General features: G+C 51.0%; 1 protein-coding gene across 1 annotated transcript in view; it reads left to right on the top strand.

Moving 5' to 3' along the window:
- The window catches only part of CYP4B1 (cytochrome P450 family 4 subfamily B member 1), a 39,868-nt gene extending 20,516 nt beyond the window's left edge, over positions 1–19,352 (top strand). Inside the window, 16 exon segments of the mRNA XM_059079207.1 lie at positions 5,433–5,597; positions 9,921–10,075; positions 12,180–12,304; positions 12,478–12,522; positions 13,086–13,213; positions 14,254–14,375; positions 14,657–14,808; positions 14,963–15,000; positions 15,740–15,930; positions 17,631–17,731; positions 17,734–17,763; positions 18,538–18,602; positions 18,680–18,719; positions 18,722–18,755; positions 19,179–19,288; positions 19,291–19,352. Of these exon segments, the coding sequence (XP_058935190.1) occupies positions 5,433–5,597; positions 9,921–10,075; positions 12,180–12,304; positions 12,478–12,522; positions 13,086–13,213; positions 14,254–14,375; positions 14,657–14,808; positions 14,963–15,000; positions 15,740–15,930; positions 17,631–17,731; positions 17,734–17,763; positions 18,538–18,602; positions 18,680–18,719; positions 18,722–18,755; positions 19,179–19,288; positions 19,291–19,352 (1,563 nt within the window).
- The last annotated feature ends 1,529 nt before the right edge of the window (positions 19,353–20,881 follow it).

Below are 20,881 nucleotides of genomic sequence, written 5' to 3'. Positions count from 1 at the left end.
AGTGTAGGGAGATTCCTACTGTGGTTGGGGAGATAGGGAGCCTCTGTCCGGTTTTAGCCTCCCGTGATTCTTTCCCCGGTGGTGTCTGCTCCTTTTGGCCAGCAGAGGGAAGCACTGAAATACAGAACTTTCTAAAGCCCAGGACTGCTTTGGGTTCACCCTCCCTTTCCATGGTCAGAGTCTCCGCAGAGTTCTAGGCAAGTAATAATGACTGCTGCTTACTGAACGCCTACTATGTGCCACAATTATTATCATATATATTATTTTTAATCTTTAAAGCAACTGCACGTGGAAGGGAGGACAGTCTTCATTTTCCGGATGGGGAAACTGGCTCAGAAATTAAGTCACTTTCCTGTGGCCGTGGAACTGGTAAATGGTATACCTGGGATGTGAATCAGGTCTGCTGGTTCCAAAGGATTGGTGTGTCTCCCTTAGCAAGTTCAGGACAAATGTCTGTTGAACAAACTTGTTGGATGAAGTCAAGGCAGGGTCCTCTTCCCTCCCAGACACCCTACTCCTCCAAGCCATCCTACTTCTTGGGGTTGACACCACACAGAGCTGAGTGCAGATCTCCAGTTTGAGGAGGAAATCATCCTGCTCCCTGCCTTCTACCTCCTGATTCTGTCACTGCCCAAAGTCTCCCATAATGTCTTTTTCTTCTTTCTTTCTGAAGCTGCCTCCAATGCTTCTTTTCCATCCAAAGCTGGGACAGGAAACAGGAGCTTGGGGCTAGAGTCTGGGACACTGGACTGGACTGGACTGCTGACCTCTGACCTGTGGTCTTGCTGCTGCTAGTCTTACACCCAGGTGATCCTCAGTGGCCACTGCCCTAGTATAAGCCTCCACCCTCTCTTGTCAGCCCTCCTCACTGTTCTCCTACCCTCTAGGCCTTTCCACCTCTCCACATTAATCCCCACATTAGCCAGAGTGGCTAATGCCTTAGTTCCCTTCAAATCTTTCAGCCCTCCCCATGGCCTCTAGAGTAAAGCCCCAGCTCCTCAGCCTGGCCTGCAAGGCTTGGTGTGATCTGGGTCTGGCCTGCCTCTCCAGCCTCTTCCCTTAGTCTGCCCCATCCTCATGGCCAGTGCTCTGGCATTACTCAACAACTGGCTGGCTGTCCCCTGCCTCTGTGGCCTTGGACATCCACATTAGTTCCTCTGCTAGGGAAGGCTTGATTATCTTTCCAGACTCAATTCTAGTGACTCTCTTCTGGGCATGCTTCCATGACCTCTCTTTCCACCCCAGCTGGAACAAATTCCTCCTCCACTCCCTTCCCTGGGGTTCCAGTAATGGGAAGCACTTCACTGCCCTAATTCATTCTGTGTTTTCCTCTCCCACTCCTCTGTGAGTTCCTCCATGTCAGAGATAGCTCTGTATCCCCAGCCCTCAGTATGGGGCCCAGTACATAGTAGTAGCTTAGTGAGTGTCTGTTGAAAGCATGATGGCTTTACTGCTCAGGCCTGTGGCTTCAGGCTCCTGCGGCTCCAATCTCCTCTGAAGTTATGGGAAAACTGGGAAAAGTTGTATGAAGAAAGAGCTGGCTTCAATGTCCCTGCTGGTCAGGCTCCCCCTTCCTCTGGACACCCTTCCACAATGAGTAAGCATCCCCCACCATATCCCGCCATGACCAGAGGGAGATCCTGCCTTGGAGTTCTGCCTTGGCATAAGCCTTGAGGCACATTCCCTCCTTCCTTCTCTCCCAACCACTTCCCTCTCCAAAAGTCTGCCAAGAGTCTATAAAGTGTGCAGCTCCTGGCATCCCCTGTTGCCTCCTGGCTTTACTCACCCTCTTTTGTCAATTGTCAGGAGAGAGGGAGCAGGTGGGGTTGGAGATAGGAGACAGCGGAGGTGGAGAGGGTGAGCCATCCCTTGATGTTCTAGGGCTTCCATCTTCTCGGTGAAGGGGCAAGGAGAAGTCACTCCTCCTCTTTGGCACTTTTTTGCAGGGAAGGGGATGAATGATTTAATGTCAGGAACCCCAACATCTTCCCTGAGGGAAGGTCCTCAGAGGCACCTGGAGCCAGCAGGAGCCTGCCTTTTAGCAGAACCTGATTCAATTTTCTGCCCTTGTCTTGTCCTCTCCCACTCACAGACATGTTTGCAATACGTAAGTTCTGATGTGCTTTACTATTAGACACTAACCATGTTGTGGAGAGATTCACTTTTCAATCCATCTATGCTGATTTTAACTGTCTGGTTTAGTCTGTGAGTTTTGATCACTGGAGGAACCATCACCCACCTCTGGGTGTGTCCAGCAGAGTCCTGGTCAGTCCCAAAGTCAATTCCAGATACTCATTCTCAAGTCTGCAAATTGTTGTACCCTCTCTTGTAGCAATGCTTGTAGTGAGCGCTACAAATTTTACACATTTGTCAAATTTTAAGCAACCATGTGCATATTATGGAAACAAGCCCTGAACAGTTTCACTTGCTCCGGGTTACTCATTCACCAGCGCAGTCCAAAGTCCAAGGCAGAGGGTAGTGAGTTTGCTGCCTACTGGGGGGTGTCAGACAGGCAAACTGGTAGCAATTCCCTGGGTTTCCCAAAGTCCTCTAGCCTCTGAGGTCACACTGCCCTTTGCCACTCAAATAGAATCATCTGGGATGCATTTCCATTCATGGTGGAAGATTAGCTTAACCCTCACAATCAATATTTTCAGGGATTCTCAGGGGCTTGTGTTTCTCCTGGTGAGTTCTTGGTCTTTGTGGTGATCTTAAACTTGTCTACAAATTCTTCCTATCAAGAAGTGACATCTAATCCCCTTTCCCTTGACTATGGGTTGGCCTCAGTGATCTGCTTCTCATAAACAGAAAGAGGCAAGGGAATTCCCTAGCGGTCCAAAGGTTAGGACTCTGTGCTGACACTGCAGGGGGTGTGGGTTTGATCCCTGGTTGGGGAACTAAGATCCCACATGCCATGTGGCATGGCCAAACAAAACAAAACAAAACAACCAGAAAGAGGCGAAGGTGATGCTGCTTGATTCCTGAGGCTACATTATACAAGATGATAGAGCTTCTGTCAGGCTCTCTTTCTGGATGCTTGCTTTTGGAACCCAGCCGCCATGCTGTGAGGAAGCCCAGGCCACATGGAGAGGCCATGTGCAGGTGTTCAGGCCAACAGTCTTAGCTGAGGTCCCAGGTGACATGTGAGTGGTGAGTGAGGAAGCCTTTGAGAGGACCCCAGCCCCAGCCACTGTCTGACTGCCACCACGCGATGTCCTGGCAGTGCTATCCTCTTTCTTTGCTGCTTGGGTCCACACACACCATTGCTCCTCCTCCTTCATCCTTGCAAAGCATTACTCATGCAAAACTAGTATGTGCAGTGGATGATATTGAAAGTTTGTGGCCACAGAGGGGAGCTGCAGCAAAGACCAGGACAAATGAGAACTTGAATCTGAGTATTAAACTCCCTTTAGGGAAAATTCACAGGCATTCCCTTCCACAGGGGACTTTTGCTGGTCCTGTCCATCCTTGGGTCAAGGTTTCTGCCATCATCTTGGGCCTCTCTTTCTCCCTCCACCTTCAATCCTCCTCTCCCTCTGTAGCTGCATTAATTCTTGTTTTCACAGGCAGAGCCATCCAACCGTTACAGTCTTAGTTCATAAACATAAGGCTGCAAGAAATGAAAGATTATTTCTCTCCATGTAAACTTATTTTCTTTTCCCAGTGCCCTTCCTACAGGTGGCAGAAACATATCTCAGTCACCTCTGGGTATCCTCACTCCTCTGCCAGGTGTGTGTCACATTCTGGGAGTCACTGCAAGACTAGTGCAGCTGGGGTGTGCTGTCTGTTCTTTTTTTTTTTTTTTTTTTTTTGCATACGCGGGCCTCTCACTGTTGTGGCCTCTCCCGTTGCGGAGCACAGGCTCCAGACGCGCAGGCTCAGCGGCCATGGCTCACGGGCCCAGCCGCTCCGCGGCATGTGGGATCTTCCCGGACCGGGGCACGAACCCACGTCCCCCGTGTTGGCAAGCTAACTCTCAACCACTGCGCCACCAGGGAAGCCCCGATGTGCTGTCTGTTCTTGGGAGGTGTGCCCTGAGTGTAGTTCTGCCTCACTGTTATTGTCAATTAGCAAAGGTGGCCACCGGGTCTTCCCTTGTGTCCAACCTCAAGGTCTCTCCAGGTCCATCTCCCTCTCAGCCGCCCCTGAATCCCACCTGGGTGCACAGAACACTCATCCGCTCCCATGCTGTGAGACTGTTAAGACCCATCAGCCTAGAAGCACCATGCAGCCCCTTCCTCACCACATTTCCAGAGCCACCTCGGCTGTGCTGCTTTCCTGGACTTTACTCCGGGAGGGCGTGTGTCCCTTTTTGCTCTCTGAGTTCCCACATGGGTAACATGAGGACTTTCTCAAGGACTCATCAGAGTCTCATCTCTTCCTCACCCCTGGCTCTTTCTCTGTCCCTGCTGCCCACTTCAGTTCGGTTCCAGTCTCAGCTGCGGGAGGGTGGCGCTGATTGTTCATGTATTCCTTTAAATCTACTATGTATGTTACAGAGCTTATGCTCCAAATCCTTCAGGGCTTAGGCTTTTGAAGTTAGAAAGCCTGGGTTTTTGCAACTCCAGGCCTTGGCTTTTGAATCCCCAGATCAAGAATTTCACTCTGATTGCAAAGAATTGCAGGCCTAGCTGCCCGGGTGGGTGCTGGGAAGGGGATGGGGAGAGCAGTGCATAGAGACAGAAGAGTCCTGGGAAGTAAACGTCTTACACAGTGGTTTTCTAAAAACAATTTTTATTAAAGAATAGTTGATGTACAGTATTATGTTACAGGTGTACAATATAGCGATTCACAATTTTTAAAGGTTATGCTCCATTTATAGGTATTATAAAATATTGACCATATTCCCTGTGGTGTACAATATATCCTTGTAGCTTATTTTATACGTAATGGTTTGTACCTCTTAATCCCCTACCCCCACATTGCCCCTCCCTCCTTCCCTTTCCCCACTGGTAATCACTAGTTTGTTCTCTGTATCTGTGAATCTGCTTCTTTCTTGTTATATTCAGTAGTTTGTTGTATTTTTTAGATTCCACATGTAAGTGGTATCACACAGTATTTGTCTTTTTGTGAGTGCATACTTTAGTTCACTATATGTGCTAATATGTTTATTCAGGTTATTTTTATCAAGTTATTTAGGTAGAAAGATTTTAAAATAATTTAAATTAAATAATATATTTCTTTTCCAATAACCCTAAAGAATGGAGAAAAGGTAAGAAAATCTGATTCCCCACAACTTTGTTACCTCTTGTGTGCTTGTTTCAAAAGAGGTGAGACATTTTATTGGCTGCGATCTTCAGTTATTTTTTAACTACACTTTTTTCCTTAAAAAAAATTCCACAGCCTAAGAAGAATGTACTGATTTTGATTTCTTCTATAGAAAAATTTAATCTGAGAGGATATGTGGTTTTCATTCTTGATTTCTCTTGCAGGCATTACGGGACCCCTTGGGCCACGAGGGTTTTCTGGTCATCCAGGGTTTCCAGGGGCAGCTGGTATTCCTGGGAGAGCTGATTCTGCTCCAGGAAAACCAGGGAACCAGGGACCACCTGGGTTGCCTGGAGCGCCAGGGCTGCCAGGACCTGCAGGATCAGATGGTAAAGTGCTCTTCATTCACATTCATTAACATGTATGTTGCATTTGATATTTGCAGTATCATTCAGAAAATGTTTCCAAATTTTTAAAAAGTTAACCAGTATTTCATAAGCCAAATTAGTATTATTAATAATACAAAAAAGTAAACTGATGTTGGATTACCACATCAATTAAAGTGATGTTGGATTACCACATCAATTAAAGTACCTGAAAATATTTGGTTGGGAATTTGTGATGATAGAATTTTGTAAATTAACACGATATTTATTTTTTAAATGTAGTTGTCATTTTTACAGAGTTATATTGGGTTGGCCAAAAAGTTTGTTCGGGTCTGCCTGGAAGACATCATGGAAAACCCGAATGAACTTTTTGGCCAGCCCAATATACAGACCTGGCTTAAGAGTCAAACAGTTCTATGAAGCCTGTTGTGAAGAACTGCCAACCCCGGGAAACCCTTCTCCTATTCCGTCCTCTCCAGGGGCAATTATTTCAACACAATTAGCTGGATCTCTTGTTATTTGCCTCTGTATTGCCATTCAACATATTTGTGTTGCAATTTCTTTTTTTTTCTTTTTTTTTAAACATCTTTATTGGAGTATAATTGCTTTACAATGGTGTGTTAGTTTCTGCTTTACAACAAAGTGAATCAGTTATACATATATATATGTTCCCATATCTCTTCCCTCTTGGGTCTCCCTCCCTCCCACCCTCCCTATCCCACCCCTCTAGGTGGTCACAAACCACCTAGCTGATCTCCCTGTGCTATGCGGCTGCTTCCCACTAGCTATCTATTCTACGTTTGGTAGTGTATATATGTCCATGCCACTCTCTCACTTCGTCACAGCTTACCTTTCCCCCCTCCCTGTATCCTCAAGTCCATTCTCTAGTAGGTCTGTGTCTTTATTCCCATCTTACCCCTAGGCTCTTCATGACCGTTGCAGATCGGAAGGAGCTGGTAGAGAGGGTGGAGTCTGTGTTAGGAGAGAGAGGTGCTAATTGATGGGTGAGGTACCTGACACGAGGGTTGGAATCGAAAGGGATTGGCCTTGGACAAGCCCTGGACACCTCCTCTACTGGAACAGGAGGGAAGGTGGGGGAGGCTGGGAGGAGGCAGGTGGTTCTTCAGGTCTGGTGGCTGACTTTAAGGGATCTCCTGTCTGATAGCTTCTATTTTCTCTGTGAAGTAGAGCAAGACTGATTTGCCGGGTGCAAGGAGCAGAGGGGTGGAGCGGACAGTTGAGGAAACAGAATTTTTTGAGGAGCAGATAGTGGCCAACACTATGGGGTTTTCTAGAAGGTGTTTCTGCCAATCTCTGCTCAAATATCACCTAAGAGAGGGCTTCCTTATATATACTACCAAATGTAAAATAGCTAGTGGGAAGCAGCTGCATAGCATATGGAGATCAGCTTGGTTGTTGTGACCACCTAGAGGGGTGGGATAGGGAGGGTGGGAGGTAGCCGCAAGAGGGAGGGGATATGGGGATGTATGTATATGTATAGCTGATTCACTTTGTTATAAAGCAGAAACTAACACACCATCGTAAAGCAATTATACTCCAATAAAGATGTTAAAAAAATAAAATAAAAAATAAAATTCATTGTATAAACAGCAAAAAAAAAAAAAAAAAGAGAGGGGGCTTCCCTGATCCTCCCAACCTCCTGTCTGTAGTAGCAGCCCTGATCCTTATTCTGCTTCATTTTCCTTCCTCGAGTTATCACTACCTGAAATTGTATGACTGATGTATTGGATTCTTGTTTATTTCCTTTTCCCCCACTTGGAATGTAAGTTTGGGAGGGCATGGCTTTGTCCTGTTCACACTGTGTCCCCAGGAACAAGCACCATGCCTGGCATTGAGAGTGGGTGCTCCATGACCATTTGTTGAATGTGTGAATGAATCCCTGGGGGACCCAACTCAGGGCAGTAAAGCCACTCACACAGAGTGACTGATCTCTGAATCCCCCAGGACTCTTGGGTGCTTCTTGGGCCCCTGCCCTTCTGTCTTCCTGGGTGTTCAGATACTTCCCTGTACTCCCCTCCAATCTCATTATTCCTGGTGCTGGAGTTCATCTTCGGTGCTGAAGACAGGGAGGTGTTGTGGGCAGAGCATACACAGGCTTTGGAACTGAAAAACTTGGACTAGAAAGTTGTGTGATATTGGGCAAGGCCCACCATATTTCCCAGCCAATATGTGGTGGCCAGAAGAGTCGTGGTGACCCATGTCAATCTCACCTGAAGTTTCTAGGCCTCCTTCTGTTGAGCCAGGGGTTGCTTCTGTGTGTTGTGCATTAACATATGTTCTCATACACGTGTGTAGTAGTACACTTGTTTCTGAAAGGGAAGATGGAGGATGAAGGAACCTATTTGTCACTAGAGTTGGGGGAAATCATTTCTCTGCTTCTTGGGGCATTATTTTTTTTTTTTTTGCGGTATGCGGGCCTCTCACTGTTGTGGCCTCTCCCGTTGCGGAGCACAGGCTCCGGACGCACAGGCTCAGCGGCCATGGCTCACGGGCTTAGTTGCTCCGCGGCATGTGGGATCTTCCCGGACCAGGGCACGAACCCGTGTCTCCTGCATCGGCAGGCGGATTCTCAACCACTGCGCCACCAGGGAAGCCCGGGGCATTATTATAGATCCCCTTCCTCCAGGCTCCCCATGGTTCTCTGCTCAACCTCATAGTTGAATCTCCAAAGAGCTTGTGTAAACTGAGTCCATTTTTTTCCCACTGATTTTTATGGTTATTTCAGAGATGCTGCCTCATCTCAGTTTTTGTTGGTTCTTCTTGGCAGGCATTCCTAACCCTTTAGATTTGATTACACAGATTTGCTGTCCTTGACACTCTCTGGGGCTCATGCACACACCGAGTGCTAACCAATCTGGTGGGTGTGGAGGCAGTGCCCACAGGGTGGGAGAGACTGAGAGGAGAGCACCCAAGGGCAGCTAGACATGTCCATCCTGGAAGAAATCGGACCTGGGAGGATCTGACCCCCAATTCCCAGTGGGTACTGGGAGCCTATGTCGCCCCAGAGAGCAGACCGGAGACCCATGGGGAAGGTCACAGGCAGGCAGTTTTCAGTTCGGTGACTGTCTTTTTTAAAAATTGGAGTATAATTGCTTTACAATGTTGTGTTAGTTTCTGCTGTACAATGAAGTGAATCAGCTATTTGTATTTATATCTTCTCCCTCTTGGACCTCCCTCCTCGCACCACGCCCCCCATCCCACCCCTCTAGGTCTTCACAGAGCACCGAGCTGATCTATCTGTGCTGTACAGCAGGTTCCCACTAGCTATCTGTTTTACACATGGCAGTGTATTTATGTCAAACCTAATCTCCCAATTCATCTCACCCGCCTCTTCCCCCACCATGTCTGTTCTCTACGTCTACGTCTCTATTCCTGCCCTGCAAGTAAGTTCATCTGTACCCTTTTCCTAGATTCCACATATATGCATTAACACATAATATTTGTTTTTCTCTTTCTGGCTTACTTCACTCTGTATGACTGACTCTAGGTCCATCCACATCTCTACAGATGACCCAATTTCATTCTTTTTTTATGGCTGAGTAATATTCCATTGTATATATGCACTGCAACTTCTTTATCCATTCATATGTCATTGGACATTTAGGTTGTTTCCATGTCCTGGCTATTGTAAATAGTGCTGCAGTGAACACTGGGGTACATGTTGGTGTCCTTTTGAATTATGGTTTTCTCAGGGTATATGCCCAGTAGTGGGATTGCTGGGTCATATGGTAGTTCTATTTTTAGTTTTTTAAGGAACTTCCATACTGTTCTCCATAGTGGCTGTGTTAAGACAGTCCAAAGATGATTAGGCCATTTTGAAAAGTAGTAAGTTTCTTGTCACTAGAGATGTTCGAGCTCTTGGGGCGGGGATTCCCACAGGGTGAAGGAGTTGGGTCAGGCAGCTCCGGGTCCTGGGAGTCGGAGATCAGCATTGACCTGCCTCAAGGGAGCCCCGACATGCTGAAGAAGAGGATAGCTCACCCCCTTTCCTCCCTATCAGTTTGTTTTTCTGAACTGCTATCTCCATTGTGTGGGCAGATTTATTTGTTCCCTGAGGGAGGGAGAGCTGTGGCTGCAGCAGACTGGCTTAGCAGGTATCTTGTTTCTTGAACACTTGCCCACTGAGCTTCAGCTCAGCTGGCTGATGGCTTGGGCATGGTTACTAACAGGAGGGGCAGCAGAGAGTGCCTCAGTCAGGATCCCAGTTGGCCTGACTCATGTGGAACAGTTCTCTTTGTCTTTGGGATGCCCTGTTCCCACCTATAAAGACGGGGTGAGGTTTGGCAATGTTGAGGTCTCTTTCAGACCTACTCCTCCAAGCAAAACTTCCTCCTGTTCTGGGGAGCAGAGGAGAGTGGGACCTATGCTTGCTCTTCCCATTCCCTTCTGTTGTTTATTCTTGGCGAGGTCTACAAGGAATGTAAGTGTGAGGATGAGGGCCGTGTGGCTGTGGAGCCAGGGTCAGTGAATTATCTCCATGACTTGCTCTTTTCCTGCTTCCTTCCTTCTGGAGAAAGACAAGCTGGCCTAGACCTCAGAGCCCTGTAGACGTCCCAGCTTGGGGCATCTGAGGATGGGTCTGAGACATCCACTTGTGTAACCCAGAGAAGCTACCCAGGCAGCCATATGCCCCTAGAGAGAGGATGCCCCAGTCCTTTTGATGGAGCTGCAGCTCCACTAGTGGGGCCAGGTGCCAAGAGCTATCCTCACTCCTGCTAGGTTCCTGGGGCAATCAAGGGCATGTAGGAGAAAGCTGGGCATGGGGAGGCAGGGCTAGCTCAGGCTGTGAACGTGTCAGCCTGAGGTCATTGTCTCCTGTCCTGGGTGGGGATGCGTCAGGCAGGGATGCTACAGGCAGGGATGCTTCAGCTGGGCTTCTTGGACCCGAGAGGGATGGAGAGAAGGGGCACAGCCATGGTGATCAGAAAGTTGGCAAGGAAAACCCAGGGGGGCAGATGGAAAAATAAGAGAGACACAGGGGGCAGGGGGTACTTCCAGGGACACCAAACAGGAAGGAAATAGGAAAGGGGTTATTAGAGACACCAGAAGGAAGTTTCCCTTTTACTGATGGGCAGAGATTATATTGATCACTTCTAACCTTTTGGACATTGTGTGCACAAGGGCAATGAAATTCTTACAGCACTCCTGGGTTGAACTCAGGATAATGAGTTCAGAGGCAGAGAGGGAAGGGCTCTATGGGGACATTCCACTGGACTCTACAGAACACCTGGAAGGAGAGGAATCCCAGAGAAGCCACAAATGGGTGGCTGGAGACCAAAGTAGCCAAGTCCAGGTCCAGGGACCTTGGGAGAAGTGGCTTGGGCTAGACAAGGATTCCTGGGGCTAAATTTTCAGATGTCCTGTGTCCTTCCTCAAGGTTGTTTCCTGGAAGATAGAATATGGATTAATCGAGTGGGTGAGGACTATGAAAGGGAACTCTACAGGGAGGAAAAGCTGGGCCAGCACTTGCACAGACCTCATTGTGAAAGGCACACCCTAGGATTGTGCAGTGCACAGTTTATACAGCTGAACACAGCAACCCTGGCAGGCTTCAATATGTCATGTATTAGCATGTATTAGCAAACCTGGAGTTAGAAATTTGAGGTGATGGTCTTAACTCTGACACTTGGTTTGCTAATACATGACTCTCACTCATTTTGTAGCTACTTGCTACGTGCTGGCATGGTGCCAAGTGCTTTCTCTCTGATGTCTCTTCATCCTTTCAATACTCTGTCCTAGAGCACACAACACCCTCTGGACAATCTCTTCAACCTTATCTCAGGCCACTGTCCCACCTAGTGGCAGCTCCTGGGAGACACCATACCTTTTCCTACTCCAGACTCTGTGCTTGCTGTTCCATCTACCTAGAATGCTCTTCCCTTACTCTCCACACAGTCAGCTCCTCATCATCCTTCCGGTTTGACCTTGAATGTCCTTTCCAACAGGAGCCCATCCTGGGTCACCCTACCTAAGCAGAGCCTCCTTGTTAGTCTCTCTCCCAGCACTGTGTTTATTTTCTTCTTAGTACTCGCTACTTCCTGCAATCATTTTACTTTGTTGTTTACTTGTTTATTATCAGTCTCTCCCCCATAGAATGAAAGGGCAGGATCATGTTTAACTCACTCCCCTGAGACAGTGCTCTGCCAATAGCAGGTCCTCAATAAAAATGTGTTGCATGACTTAACATGGCTGAAATCAAGGTGATTTCTGTATTGAACAAGAAGCTGGAATTCTCTTTCTAATGAAAAACTTTGATGCTGAAAAGAAATCTCCTTCTGGCTGCAGTGGAGATAGGAGGTTGGTGGCAGGCACCAGATGGAAGTAGGTTGGCCAAGCTCACCCAGGGGCAATAAGAGGGTAGCTTGGACTTAGAGCAGTGGTTATGGGGCTGGAGAGGGGACTGAGCCCAAAGATGTGTAGGACAGGGCGACTGGCTAGGAGAGGGGGTGCAGGAGGAGGGAGTGGGTGCTCCCTGGGCCTTCCTGGGCAGCCTCCTCTCTTCCCCGCTGGCCTGGCTGGTGATGCTGGGTTCCTGAGCGGCCTGGCCTTCTGTTGCCATTTCAGATCCGGCAGATGGGGAGTCTGGACAAGGTGGTGTCCCTACTCCCACCCAGTCTGGTTGGGACAATTCCTTGGCTTCCTGAACATCTATGACCCTGACTACCCCAAAGCTGTGTACAGTCGAGGAGGTGAGAGCTCCTGGGAGAAGGTGGAGCTTCCTGAGAGCAAAAGAACCATGTGGGGAGGGGTCCTGGGCCTGTACCCTAAGTCTAGGCAGCTGAGGTCCCCACCCTATTTACCAGCAAGCATCCTCTGGAAATCCCCAGTCCGCGCTTGACCCAAGCTTCTCTTTGTTCTGCAGACCCTAAGGCCCCGGATGTGTTTGACTTCTTCCTCCAGTGGATTGGTGAGTGGGTACCTGCCTTTCCTGCCCTTGGTGCTGGGTGAGCAGGGGCCTTCCCTGTCCGGACCTCCCTGCCCAGTGCCCACTCTGGTAGTTACTCCATCCACCGGACCACCCGGCCCCCAACTGCCTACGCTAAGCTCAGCTGCTCAGTAGGAAAGGCGGGAGGAAGCAGGAGAGCTCCAGGCTGCCAGGGAGGTGGGTCTCAGGCACCTTCTCCTGCGAGTGTCTCTTCCCTAGAGAGGCAGGGCAAAGGCTCTGGACAATGCGTCCCTGTGAGGAACAGCTTCCTGGGGGAGGCGGCACTAGAGGTGACCCAGGAGGTTCTACTGGTGGCGCTGGCTGGGGCCAGAGCCTGAGGAAAGGAGTGGTGGCAGGACCCAGGCTGGTGTCCCCAGAGGCTGCGAGGCTGGGTGGCTGGAAGGCAGAGCTGGGTTGGGATGAGAGGCTGGGCAGGGAGGACGGGGGCGAGGTTGGGTGGGTTGGCTGTGCTTGGCCCCGGGCTGCCAGGGATGGGGCAGGATTGTGTGACCTGACCGGCCTGCCTTCTACCATCCCTTCCCCAGGGAAAGGCTTCCTGCTCCTCCAGGGGCCCAAGTGGTTTCAGCATCACAAGCTGCTCACACCTGGCTTCCCCTATGACGTGCTGAAGCCCTACGTGGCCGTGTTCGCCGAGTCCACACGTGCCATGCTGGCGAGCTCCCCGTGCCAGGCTCCTGGAGGCTGTGCTGCAGGGCCAGTTTTCACTGGGAGAGGGCAGTGAGGAGAATTGCTGAGGCCCCGAGGCCCGTTTCTGTGTGCAGTAGCTATGTGAGCCTTGCCCTGCCTGACACCTGCTGCGGGCTGGGTGCTGACCAGGTGCTGAGGCTCCAAGTGGCCAGGCAGCCCCGGCCCTTGTCTCCACCAGGAGACCCAGTCCTCCCTCTTCCCAGATCAAAGGGCCTCTGTGAGACCCCAGTATAGCTCCTACTGTAGCAGATTTGAGGGCTGCCTGTACTTGAGAATATTAGGAAAACCTTCCATATCTAAAAAGTGTCTCCTCATTGTCAGCCTAGCACAACTGCCTGAAATAACGTCAAGAGCAACTCATCTCTAAAATGGATGCCGGGGGACTTCCCTGGCGGTCCAGTGGTTTTGACTCTGTGCTCCCAATGCAGGGGGCACGGGTTTGATCCCTGGTCGGGGAACTAAGATCCCACATGCCACATGGAGTGGCCTAAAACATTAAAATAAAATAAAATAAAATAAAATAAAATAAAATAAAATAAAATAAAATAAAATAAAATAAAATAAAATAAAATAAAATAATAAAATAAAATAAAATGGATGTCGGGCATCAGGGGTGCAGCTCAGAGTCTTAGGGCTGGATAATCCCCAGACGTTACCCAGGCTGGTCTTTCCCTTTGCAGGAGGCTCCTCTCCAGTATCTCTGCAGGCCTGACTTACACACAGACTGTGCTGGGGAGCTCACCACCCCTCAGCCCTCCTCTCCCCTTACACACAGCTGCCTGGCTGGGAAGAAGTGTCTGTGTGTACTGGGTGAGGCTGCCTCCTGGTTCTGCCCTCTGAGCCTGAAGCCTCTTCCCTCCACCACCCCCATAACAGCAGGATGGAGGCCAGGCCAGGGACCAGGGATGTGTGGGGAGAGGACAGTAGCGGGTCCTAGAGGGTAGGTGTCAGGCACCCAGCCTGGCTGGCCTCTCTCCCTCATCACCTTCCATCTCTGGGTTCTAGGACAAGTGGGAGGAAAAGTCTTGTGAGCATAAGAGCTTTGACATCTACGACGTGGGCCACATGGCACTAGACTCGCTCATGAAGTGCACCTTTGGCAGAGGAAAGAGCAGCCTGGGCCACAGGTCAGGGGGCCCTCGGGGCTGACTGCAGTCTCTACCCAGGCTGGCTTGGCGGGGCGAGGTGGCAGGACTCCCGGGCCCTGGTCTGGGAGGAGATAGGGTCCTGCCCTAGGGAGCCCAGCTCAGGTGGAGCCTGGCCTTTCCCATGGCTTTGGTGGGAGGCTAATGGCAGGGAGAGGACAGGCAGAGAGCGCAGCAGCTGGGGCTGGATTGTGGAATGGAGCCGCTCGGGGGCTCTGCTGAGGGTCAGTGTCTGAGCATCCCTCCCTCCCTCCGCTGTGCAGGGACAGGAGCTACTGCCTGGCGGTCAGTGATCTCTCGTTGCTGATGCAGCAGCACTTCGAGTCCTTCCAGTACCACAAAGACTGCATCTACTGGCTCACCCCGCAGGGCCGTCACTTCCTGCAGGCCTGCCAGGTGGCCCACGACCACACAGGTGGGACCTTCCTGCATGGCCCAACCACGGGAAGCCCAGGTTCTAGTCTAGCTCCTCCCGGCCCCTGGGGGACCCCTCCCATTGCAGGACATCCTTTTCCCCTTCGGGCGGAGGGTGGGTCCCCAGACAGTGACACCCTGTGCTCCCGGGACAGACCAGGTCATCAGGGCCCGGGTGAGTGCACAGTCGCTCGTCCCGACCTGAGAACTTGTCCCACACGGGTCTTCAGACCGTCCTCCTGGGACAGGGCTCACTGGACAGCAGCAGGGGCTAAGCATTTTCTTCCTCTTTCCCCAGCACATATGACCTGTTTCTTGTCCCATGATACACATTAGCAAAGGCTCAGAGGTGGGAAGGGGCTGGCCGTGGCACTGGGGAGTGATGTCGTGTCAGGGATGCTGGGTCACATGCCTAAAGTCCAATTCTAGACTTCTAAGACTCTGAAGAATCTTAGCACCCGTGAATCTTACAATCTTAGGCTTTATACATTACTTATTCATTCATTCACTCATTCAGTTGGTCCTTTATTCACTCACTCCATAAACTCACTGAGCCCTACCCTGGGTTAGTGTCCGTGCTAGGGATGCAGACGCCGAAAAAGCCCTGGCCTTGGCCTCCAAACGCTGAAGGTCTAGTGCAGGAGACAGGAGGTGGACATTGACAGACCTCTTCCTCCTCCAGGTGGTATTCTGTGTGTCAAGTGAGCCAAGATGACAGGGCTGGTGAAGTCAAAGAAGGTTTCCTGGAGTAGGAGGCATCCAAGCTGTGCTTGGGAGAACAGATAGGAATCTAGGGGAAGGTCCTCACCCCCAATCTGAAAAGGAGATTTCCCTCCCTCCTCCAGACCTTCATTTGACAGCTACTGTTATGAGGTCTTGTTGGAACCTACCTCAGATGCCTTGGGCCGTCTCATTGTGCCTTTCTGACCCAGGATGAAGACGGGATCGAGCTGTCAGATGCAGACCTCTGGGCTGAGGTGGACACGTTCATGTTTGAAGTCCATGACACCACCACCAGTGGCGTGTCCTGGTTTGTCTACTGCATGGCCCCGTACCCCAAGCGCCAGCATCATTGTCGGGAGGAGGTGCGAGAGATTCTTGGGGACCGGGACTCCATCCACTGGTGAGTGAGGCTGGGTGAGCCCCATCTGTCCTGCTGCCCGGTCCCAGGGAAGAGCTGTGCTTACAGGGCCACCCTGGAAACCAGGTGACGGCAGGTAGCCCTTGTCCTTTTCCCCTTCAGTGCTGTGGCTTTTGGGGGAGCTATGCGTGGACACAGCCCTGAGCCCTTTCTCTCACAACGGACCCTTTTCAAATAGGCGTCATGGAGACAAGGTGGTCAGCAGGAGGCTGACCCGTGTTCCAAATCCCTCAGCTGGCAGAGCCTGAGCACCCTTCTGGGTTTCTGGACAGAGCAGGGAGCACGGGGAGAGAAAGGTTTGGAAACTGAGGATGCACAGAGCTGGGGTAGCCGGGGGAGCGGATTCCCTCCCACCTGCCTTTGGATGGCCGTGTGCAGCCTCTAGACTCCTCTGATGAAGGAGAAAAGGCTGTTTCCCAAACTCCATCACTTAAAAACTTGCAACTGTTTTCCGTTTCTTGGTTCAAGCCTGAGCTCACTGACACGACACTGGTTGACGCTGACCTCTCTGTGCAGAATGAGCTTTGGCGATCTCCCACGGGCCCCTCTCCCATCTGTGCTCTCTGCCCCCTCAGGCCTTCGAGTCCTGTCACCTTTCTCTCTTTCTCACAGGGCTAGGCACACAGCAGGGGCTCCGAAAATGCTCAGTCGAGGGGAGACACTTTAGATTCACTGAGGGAGACTGACTGAGAACTCCAGCATCTGGGTGGAGGATGTGTGGTCGGACGCTGGAAACCTCCCAGGGCATCCGGCCGTGTGCCAGGCGCTCTCCGGGGTGTGGGTGCGCAGGGGGAGGAGCCACGATACTGCCCTCGGGGAGTTTTCAGAAAGACTCAACAGAACCAGAAAGCTAGAGAAAACCACAGAACGGGGTAAGACTGAGTGGCCCCTTTTTGAGAGCAGAGGAATCAGGCCTGAGCTGGCTTCCTAAGGAGCGGTGAAACTCAGATAGGCCAAGGGGGAGAGCTGGGCCCTCCAGATCGGGGAACAATGTGAACACGGCCTGGGGGCAGGGAGTTGAAACGTATTTAATTTTCATTTCATTTCATTCCATTTCAAACTTGAAGCAACTTAAAGGACACCTATTCAATGAAATGTAGAACACACATGAACAATGAAGACCAGGGGGAATAAACCCTAGAGCTGGGGCTCTGCAATAAGGTGTTGCACAGTAGTTCTAGTTGGACCACACTTGGGTCTGAGCTTCCTAGTGCCAATATATTTCTATATATAGAAAATTACTCACCCTCCTCTGAGCTTGTCACTGTTTATGCATTTCTTGCCTCATTTGACCAGTGTATATCAGCCCCTGTTCCTCCCCATTCCAGCTCCCCAGGGAAACCAAGCAGAACCTAAAGAACTGTCCCTTGTGGGGTTTCTGTGGGGCCCTGAGAGACCCAGGAGTGACCTTGTCTTTGATGGCCGGGAGCACATACACCCCTAGGGTCCTGTGCTTTCCCTTCCTAGCAGTGCAGGTGAGGGAGGGATGGAGAAAAGTGGAGCTAGACCCCTGGGTCTGAGTGGCCACCCTATGTCCAGCCTGGCCTGGACACTTGGAGCACTCCCGTCCCTCCGACTCTCGGCTGTGTGATGGTGGTGAAAGGAAGAGCTGGGCCTGGGCCCGCCTTCCCGCAGGACCGTGTTGCTCGCAGCCCCGAAAGGCCTGGCTGTGTTGCCGGCAGCGATGATCTGAGGAAGATGACCTACCTGACCATGTGCCTCAAGGAGAGCTTCCGCCTCTACCCCCCTGTGCCCCTGGTGTACCTCCAGCTCAGCAAGCCCGTCACTTTGTGGATGGTCGCTCTCTACCTGCAGGTGGGAAGGGGTGGATTCCGGGGGGAACCGAGTCCTTGCGGGTGCTCTCTGTACTCTTGCACCAGTGGGGAAGAGCCCAGGCTTTGTGTTTGGCCTGCGTCCAAGTCTTAGCTCCATAAGGTAGGGGTAAATCCCTCTACCTCTAAGCCTCTGCTCTCTCTTCTGTAACCGGGGATGAGAAGGGTCCCTGCCCTACTGGGTTGTTGTCAAGAGTAAAGAGACAATATCCATCAGGGCTGTCAGGTACCACCATGCAGGCTGGGCCCTGGACAACTTCAGGAGGCATCATTCACTTAGGGTATGATGGCTGTGCAATGTACAACCCGTATAACCGTGTGTGGTAGCTTTGCAAGGAGTGTTTAATGCTGGATCTGACACATAGTAAGCACCGATGAATGGTAGCTGTTGCAGCTGATAGCATAATATCATGAACGAGTACTTCCCTTGAGAGTCAGTTAATGGAAAGCAGAAAGTGTGTGATAGTCCTTGCCTGTCCTATCTCGTGGTGGGGTGCATCAGTCCCTTTTCCCTTTTCCTTTCTACAAATGTCTGTGTCAAGTGTTGAGCTCAGTGAGGGGGCTACAGGAAGTAGGTGCGATGATGATCAGGAGCACTTTGATGTGTTGAGGGTGGTCACGGATTCTCTGTCCCTGGCAGTGCTCAGGGAGGGGCTGGTACCCAGTTAGGGGGACGCTAGGGGATTCTGGCCCTGTGAGGAGGTGGGCCTGGCTGCCTCACGACCACCTGGTCACCAGGCCTCTGCTCTGCCCACAGGGAGCCTGATTTCTCTGCACACCTCTGCCCACTGGAGGAATAGTGCAGTGTGGCTCAACCCTGAGGTACGCCATCCCAGGGCCCAGAGGTCAGATGGGGTGGGTGACTATGGGGTCAGCCTGCCCTAGGACTGTCCCCTCAGGTCTTCGACCCCCTGCCCTTTTCCACGGAGAATGCGGTTGGATTTTTGCCTTCATTCTGTTCTCTGCTGGGCCCAGGTGAGGAGAGCCTAACCTCCCTGGTCCTCTGGACCAGGGAGGCGAGGATGGAGGATGTCATAGGGGAGGCATCCTTTGGGGGAACTCTGGGATGAGGGGGACCATGCTGGGTGTGCTGTGACCCTGATGCAGGGGAAGTTCCAGGGACCTTCCTCCTACCATTAGCATAGTCTTGTCCTTGGCAGGTGGGTGGGTGAGCCGTTCCAAGAGAGACCCCCTAAGCCACAGCCCACAGTGTGAACCTACCTGGTCTGGCACCCTCACCATACTCCCAGGATCTGTTTCTTAAGCCCAGGTCAATCAATCAATCAGCCAGTTATTCATCCAAAAAGAGTTACTGATTTCTGTTGGTCACTTAGAGCCCTGGTTTTCATCACTCTGGACACCCTGTAGCCTGATGTCATTTTGTGCTGCTCATCGCAGGAACTGCCTTGCACAGCAGTTTGCCATGAACAAGATGAATGTGGTCACAGCCCTCTGCTTGCTCTGTTTTGAGTTTGCCCTGGGCCCCTCAAGGCCACCCATCCGGATACCCTGCTCTCCAAGAATGGCATCCACCTCTACCTGAAGCCACTGGGCCCCGGCTCTGGGAAGTAGATCTGCTGAAGGTAGGGCCCCAGCCAGCCCAGGTTGTGGCCTCTCCCTGGGTGCTGCCATCTCCAAGCTGGGTTGTAGAGTAGCTGTGTTCCCTTGTCTTCTGCAGGCTTGTGGATTAGAGGGGAATAGGCACCTGCATAGACAGTCACCTTGAGGGCAGTGCCATGTAAACATGTGTGTCTATAAATGCTTACTATGGATGTGTTCCAGAGCTCACTCGTCATTCAACAAACATATGGTGAACACCTACTTGCTTCTAGACTCTCCCTGTATCTCCCATAATTGTTCATCTTTCTAAAATTTACACAGTGTTTGCTGTGGATGTTTGCTGTGATGGATGGCTTTCGGGCCTGCCCCTTCACTGAGATCTGTTTCTTTGTTTAACTTTGTGTGTATGTTTTTGGAATATAACAGACATAAGGAAAAATTGCTTAAACCCAAAATACACAAGACAAGGAATTTTTTTAAAATAAATTTATTTATTTTTATTTATTTATTTTTGGCTGCGTTCAGTCTGTTGCTGCACGCGGGCTTTCTCTAGTTGTGGGGGCTACTCTTCGTCACTGTGCGCGGGCTTCTCATTGCAGTGGCTTTTCTTGTTGCAGAGCATGGGCTCTAGGCACGTGGGCTTCAGTAGTTGTGGCACTCAGGCTCAGTAGCTATGGCTCGTGGGCTCTAGAGCACAGGCTCAGTAGTTGTGGTGCACGGGCTTAGTTACTCCGCGGCATGTGGGATCTTCCCGGACAAGGGCTCGAACCCATGTCCCCTGCATTGGCAGGCGGATTCTTAACCACCGCACCACCAGGGAAGTCACAAGACAATGAATTTTTAATCCCTGGTAACCACTGGTGAGGTCAAGGTGTATGGACTAGGTTTCATGGGTGTATCTTCTGCGCCTCCTGAGACAAGTCTGTGTGGCACTCCTACCATCATCAGTGTCTGTGTCACAGTCATCTGGTGCACTGTGCATGTGGATTTTTGACGAAGAAGGTGGCAGAGTAGCATCAGAGGGTGGCTTCTGGGAAGAGATGGTGCCTGAATCAGGCCTTGAGGCAGGTTGAGGTATGAAGGTGCAAAGGAGGACTTTTGGTGAGGGACTCAGGCTGGGGCCGCAAGGGGAATTAGCACTCCTTCCCCAGTAGTCTCTGCGGTAGCTGCCTGATGGCTGGGGGCACGTACACCTCTAGGGTTCAAGTCTAAGGCCATTAGTGTGCTCCAATCCAGGAACTAGACAGATGTGGAAGGGAAGGCACTGGACACTGGGGGGTGGGGCAAGAGAGAGGACTTCTGGCCCTGGGACTTGGGGTTGTCGTTATGTTGCCCTGGAGACTGACCATCTGGAGGCACATCCTTCCTGCTATTCATACTTCCCCTCTGGGAAGAAGCTCACAGCCTTGGAAGTCTGGCTATGGGCCACATGTTCACTCCTGCAAAGCCCTGTTAAGACTCAGACCTCCTTGCTCACCTGAGGCTGGATGCTGAGGCCTCAGCCAGAGTGTCCCCCATGCCACCCACTTTCCCCTCTGTCC

The sequence above is a fragment of the Kogia breviceps genome, chromosome 1 (assembly GCF_026419965.1).
Source record: "Kogia breviceps isolate mKogBre1 chromosome 1, mKogBre1 haplotype 1, whole genome shotgun sequence".
Classification (NCBI taxonomy): Eukaryota; Metazoa; Chordata; class Mammalia; order Artiodactyla; family Physeteridae; genus Kogia; species Kogia breviceps.
This window is presented reverse-complemented; position numbering and strand designations above follow the sequence as displayed.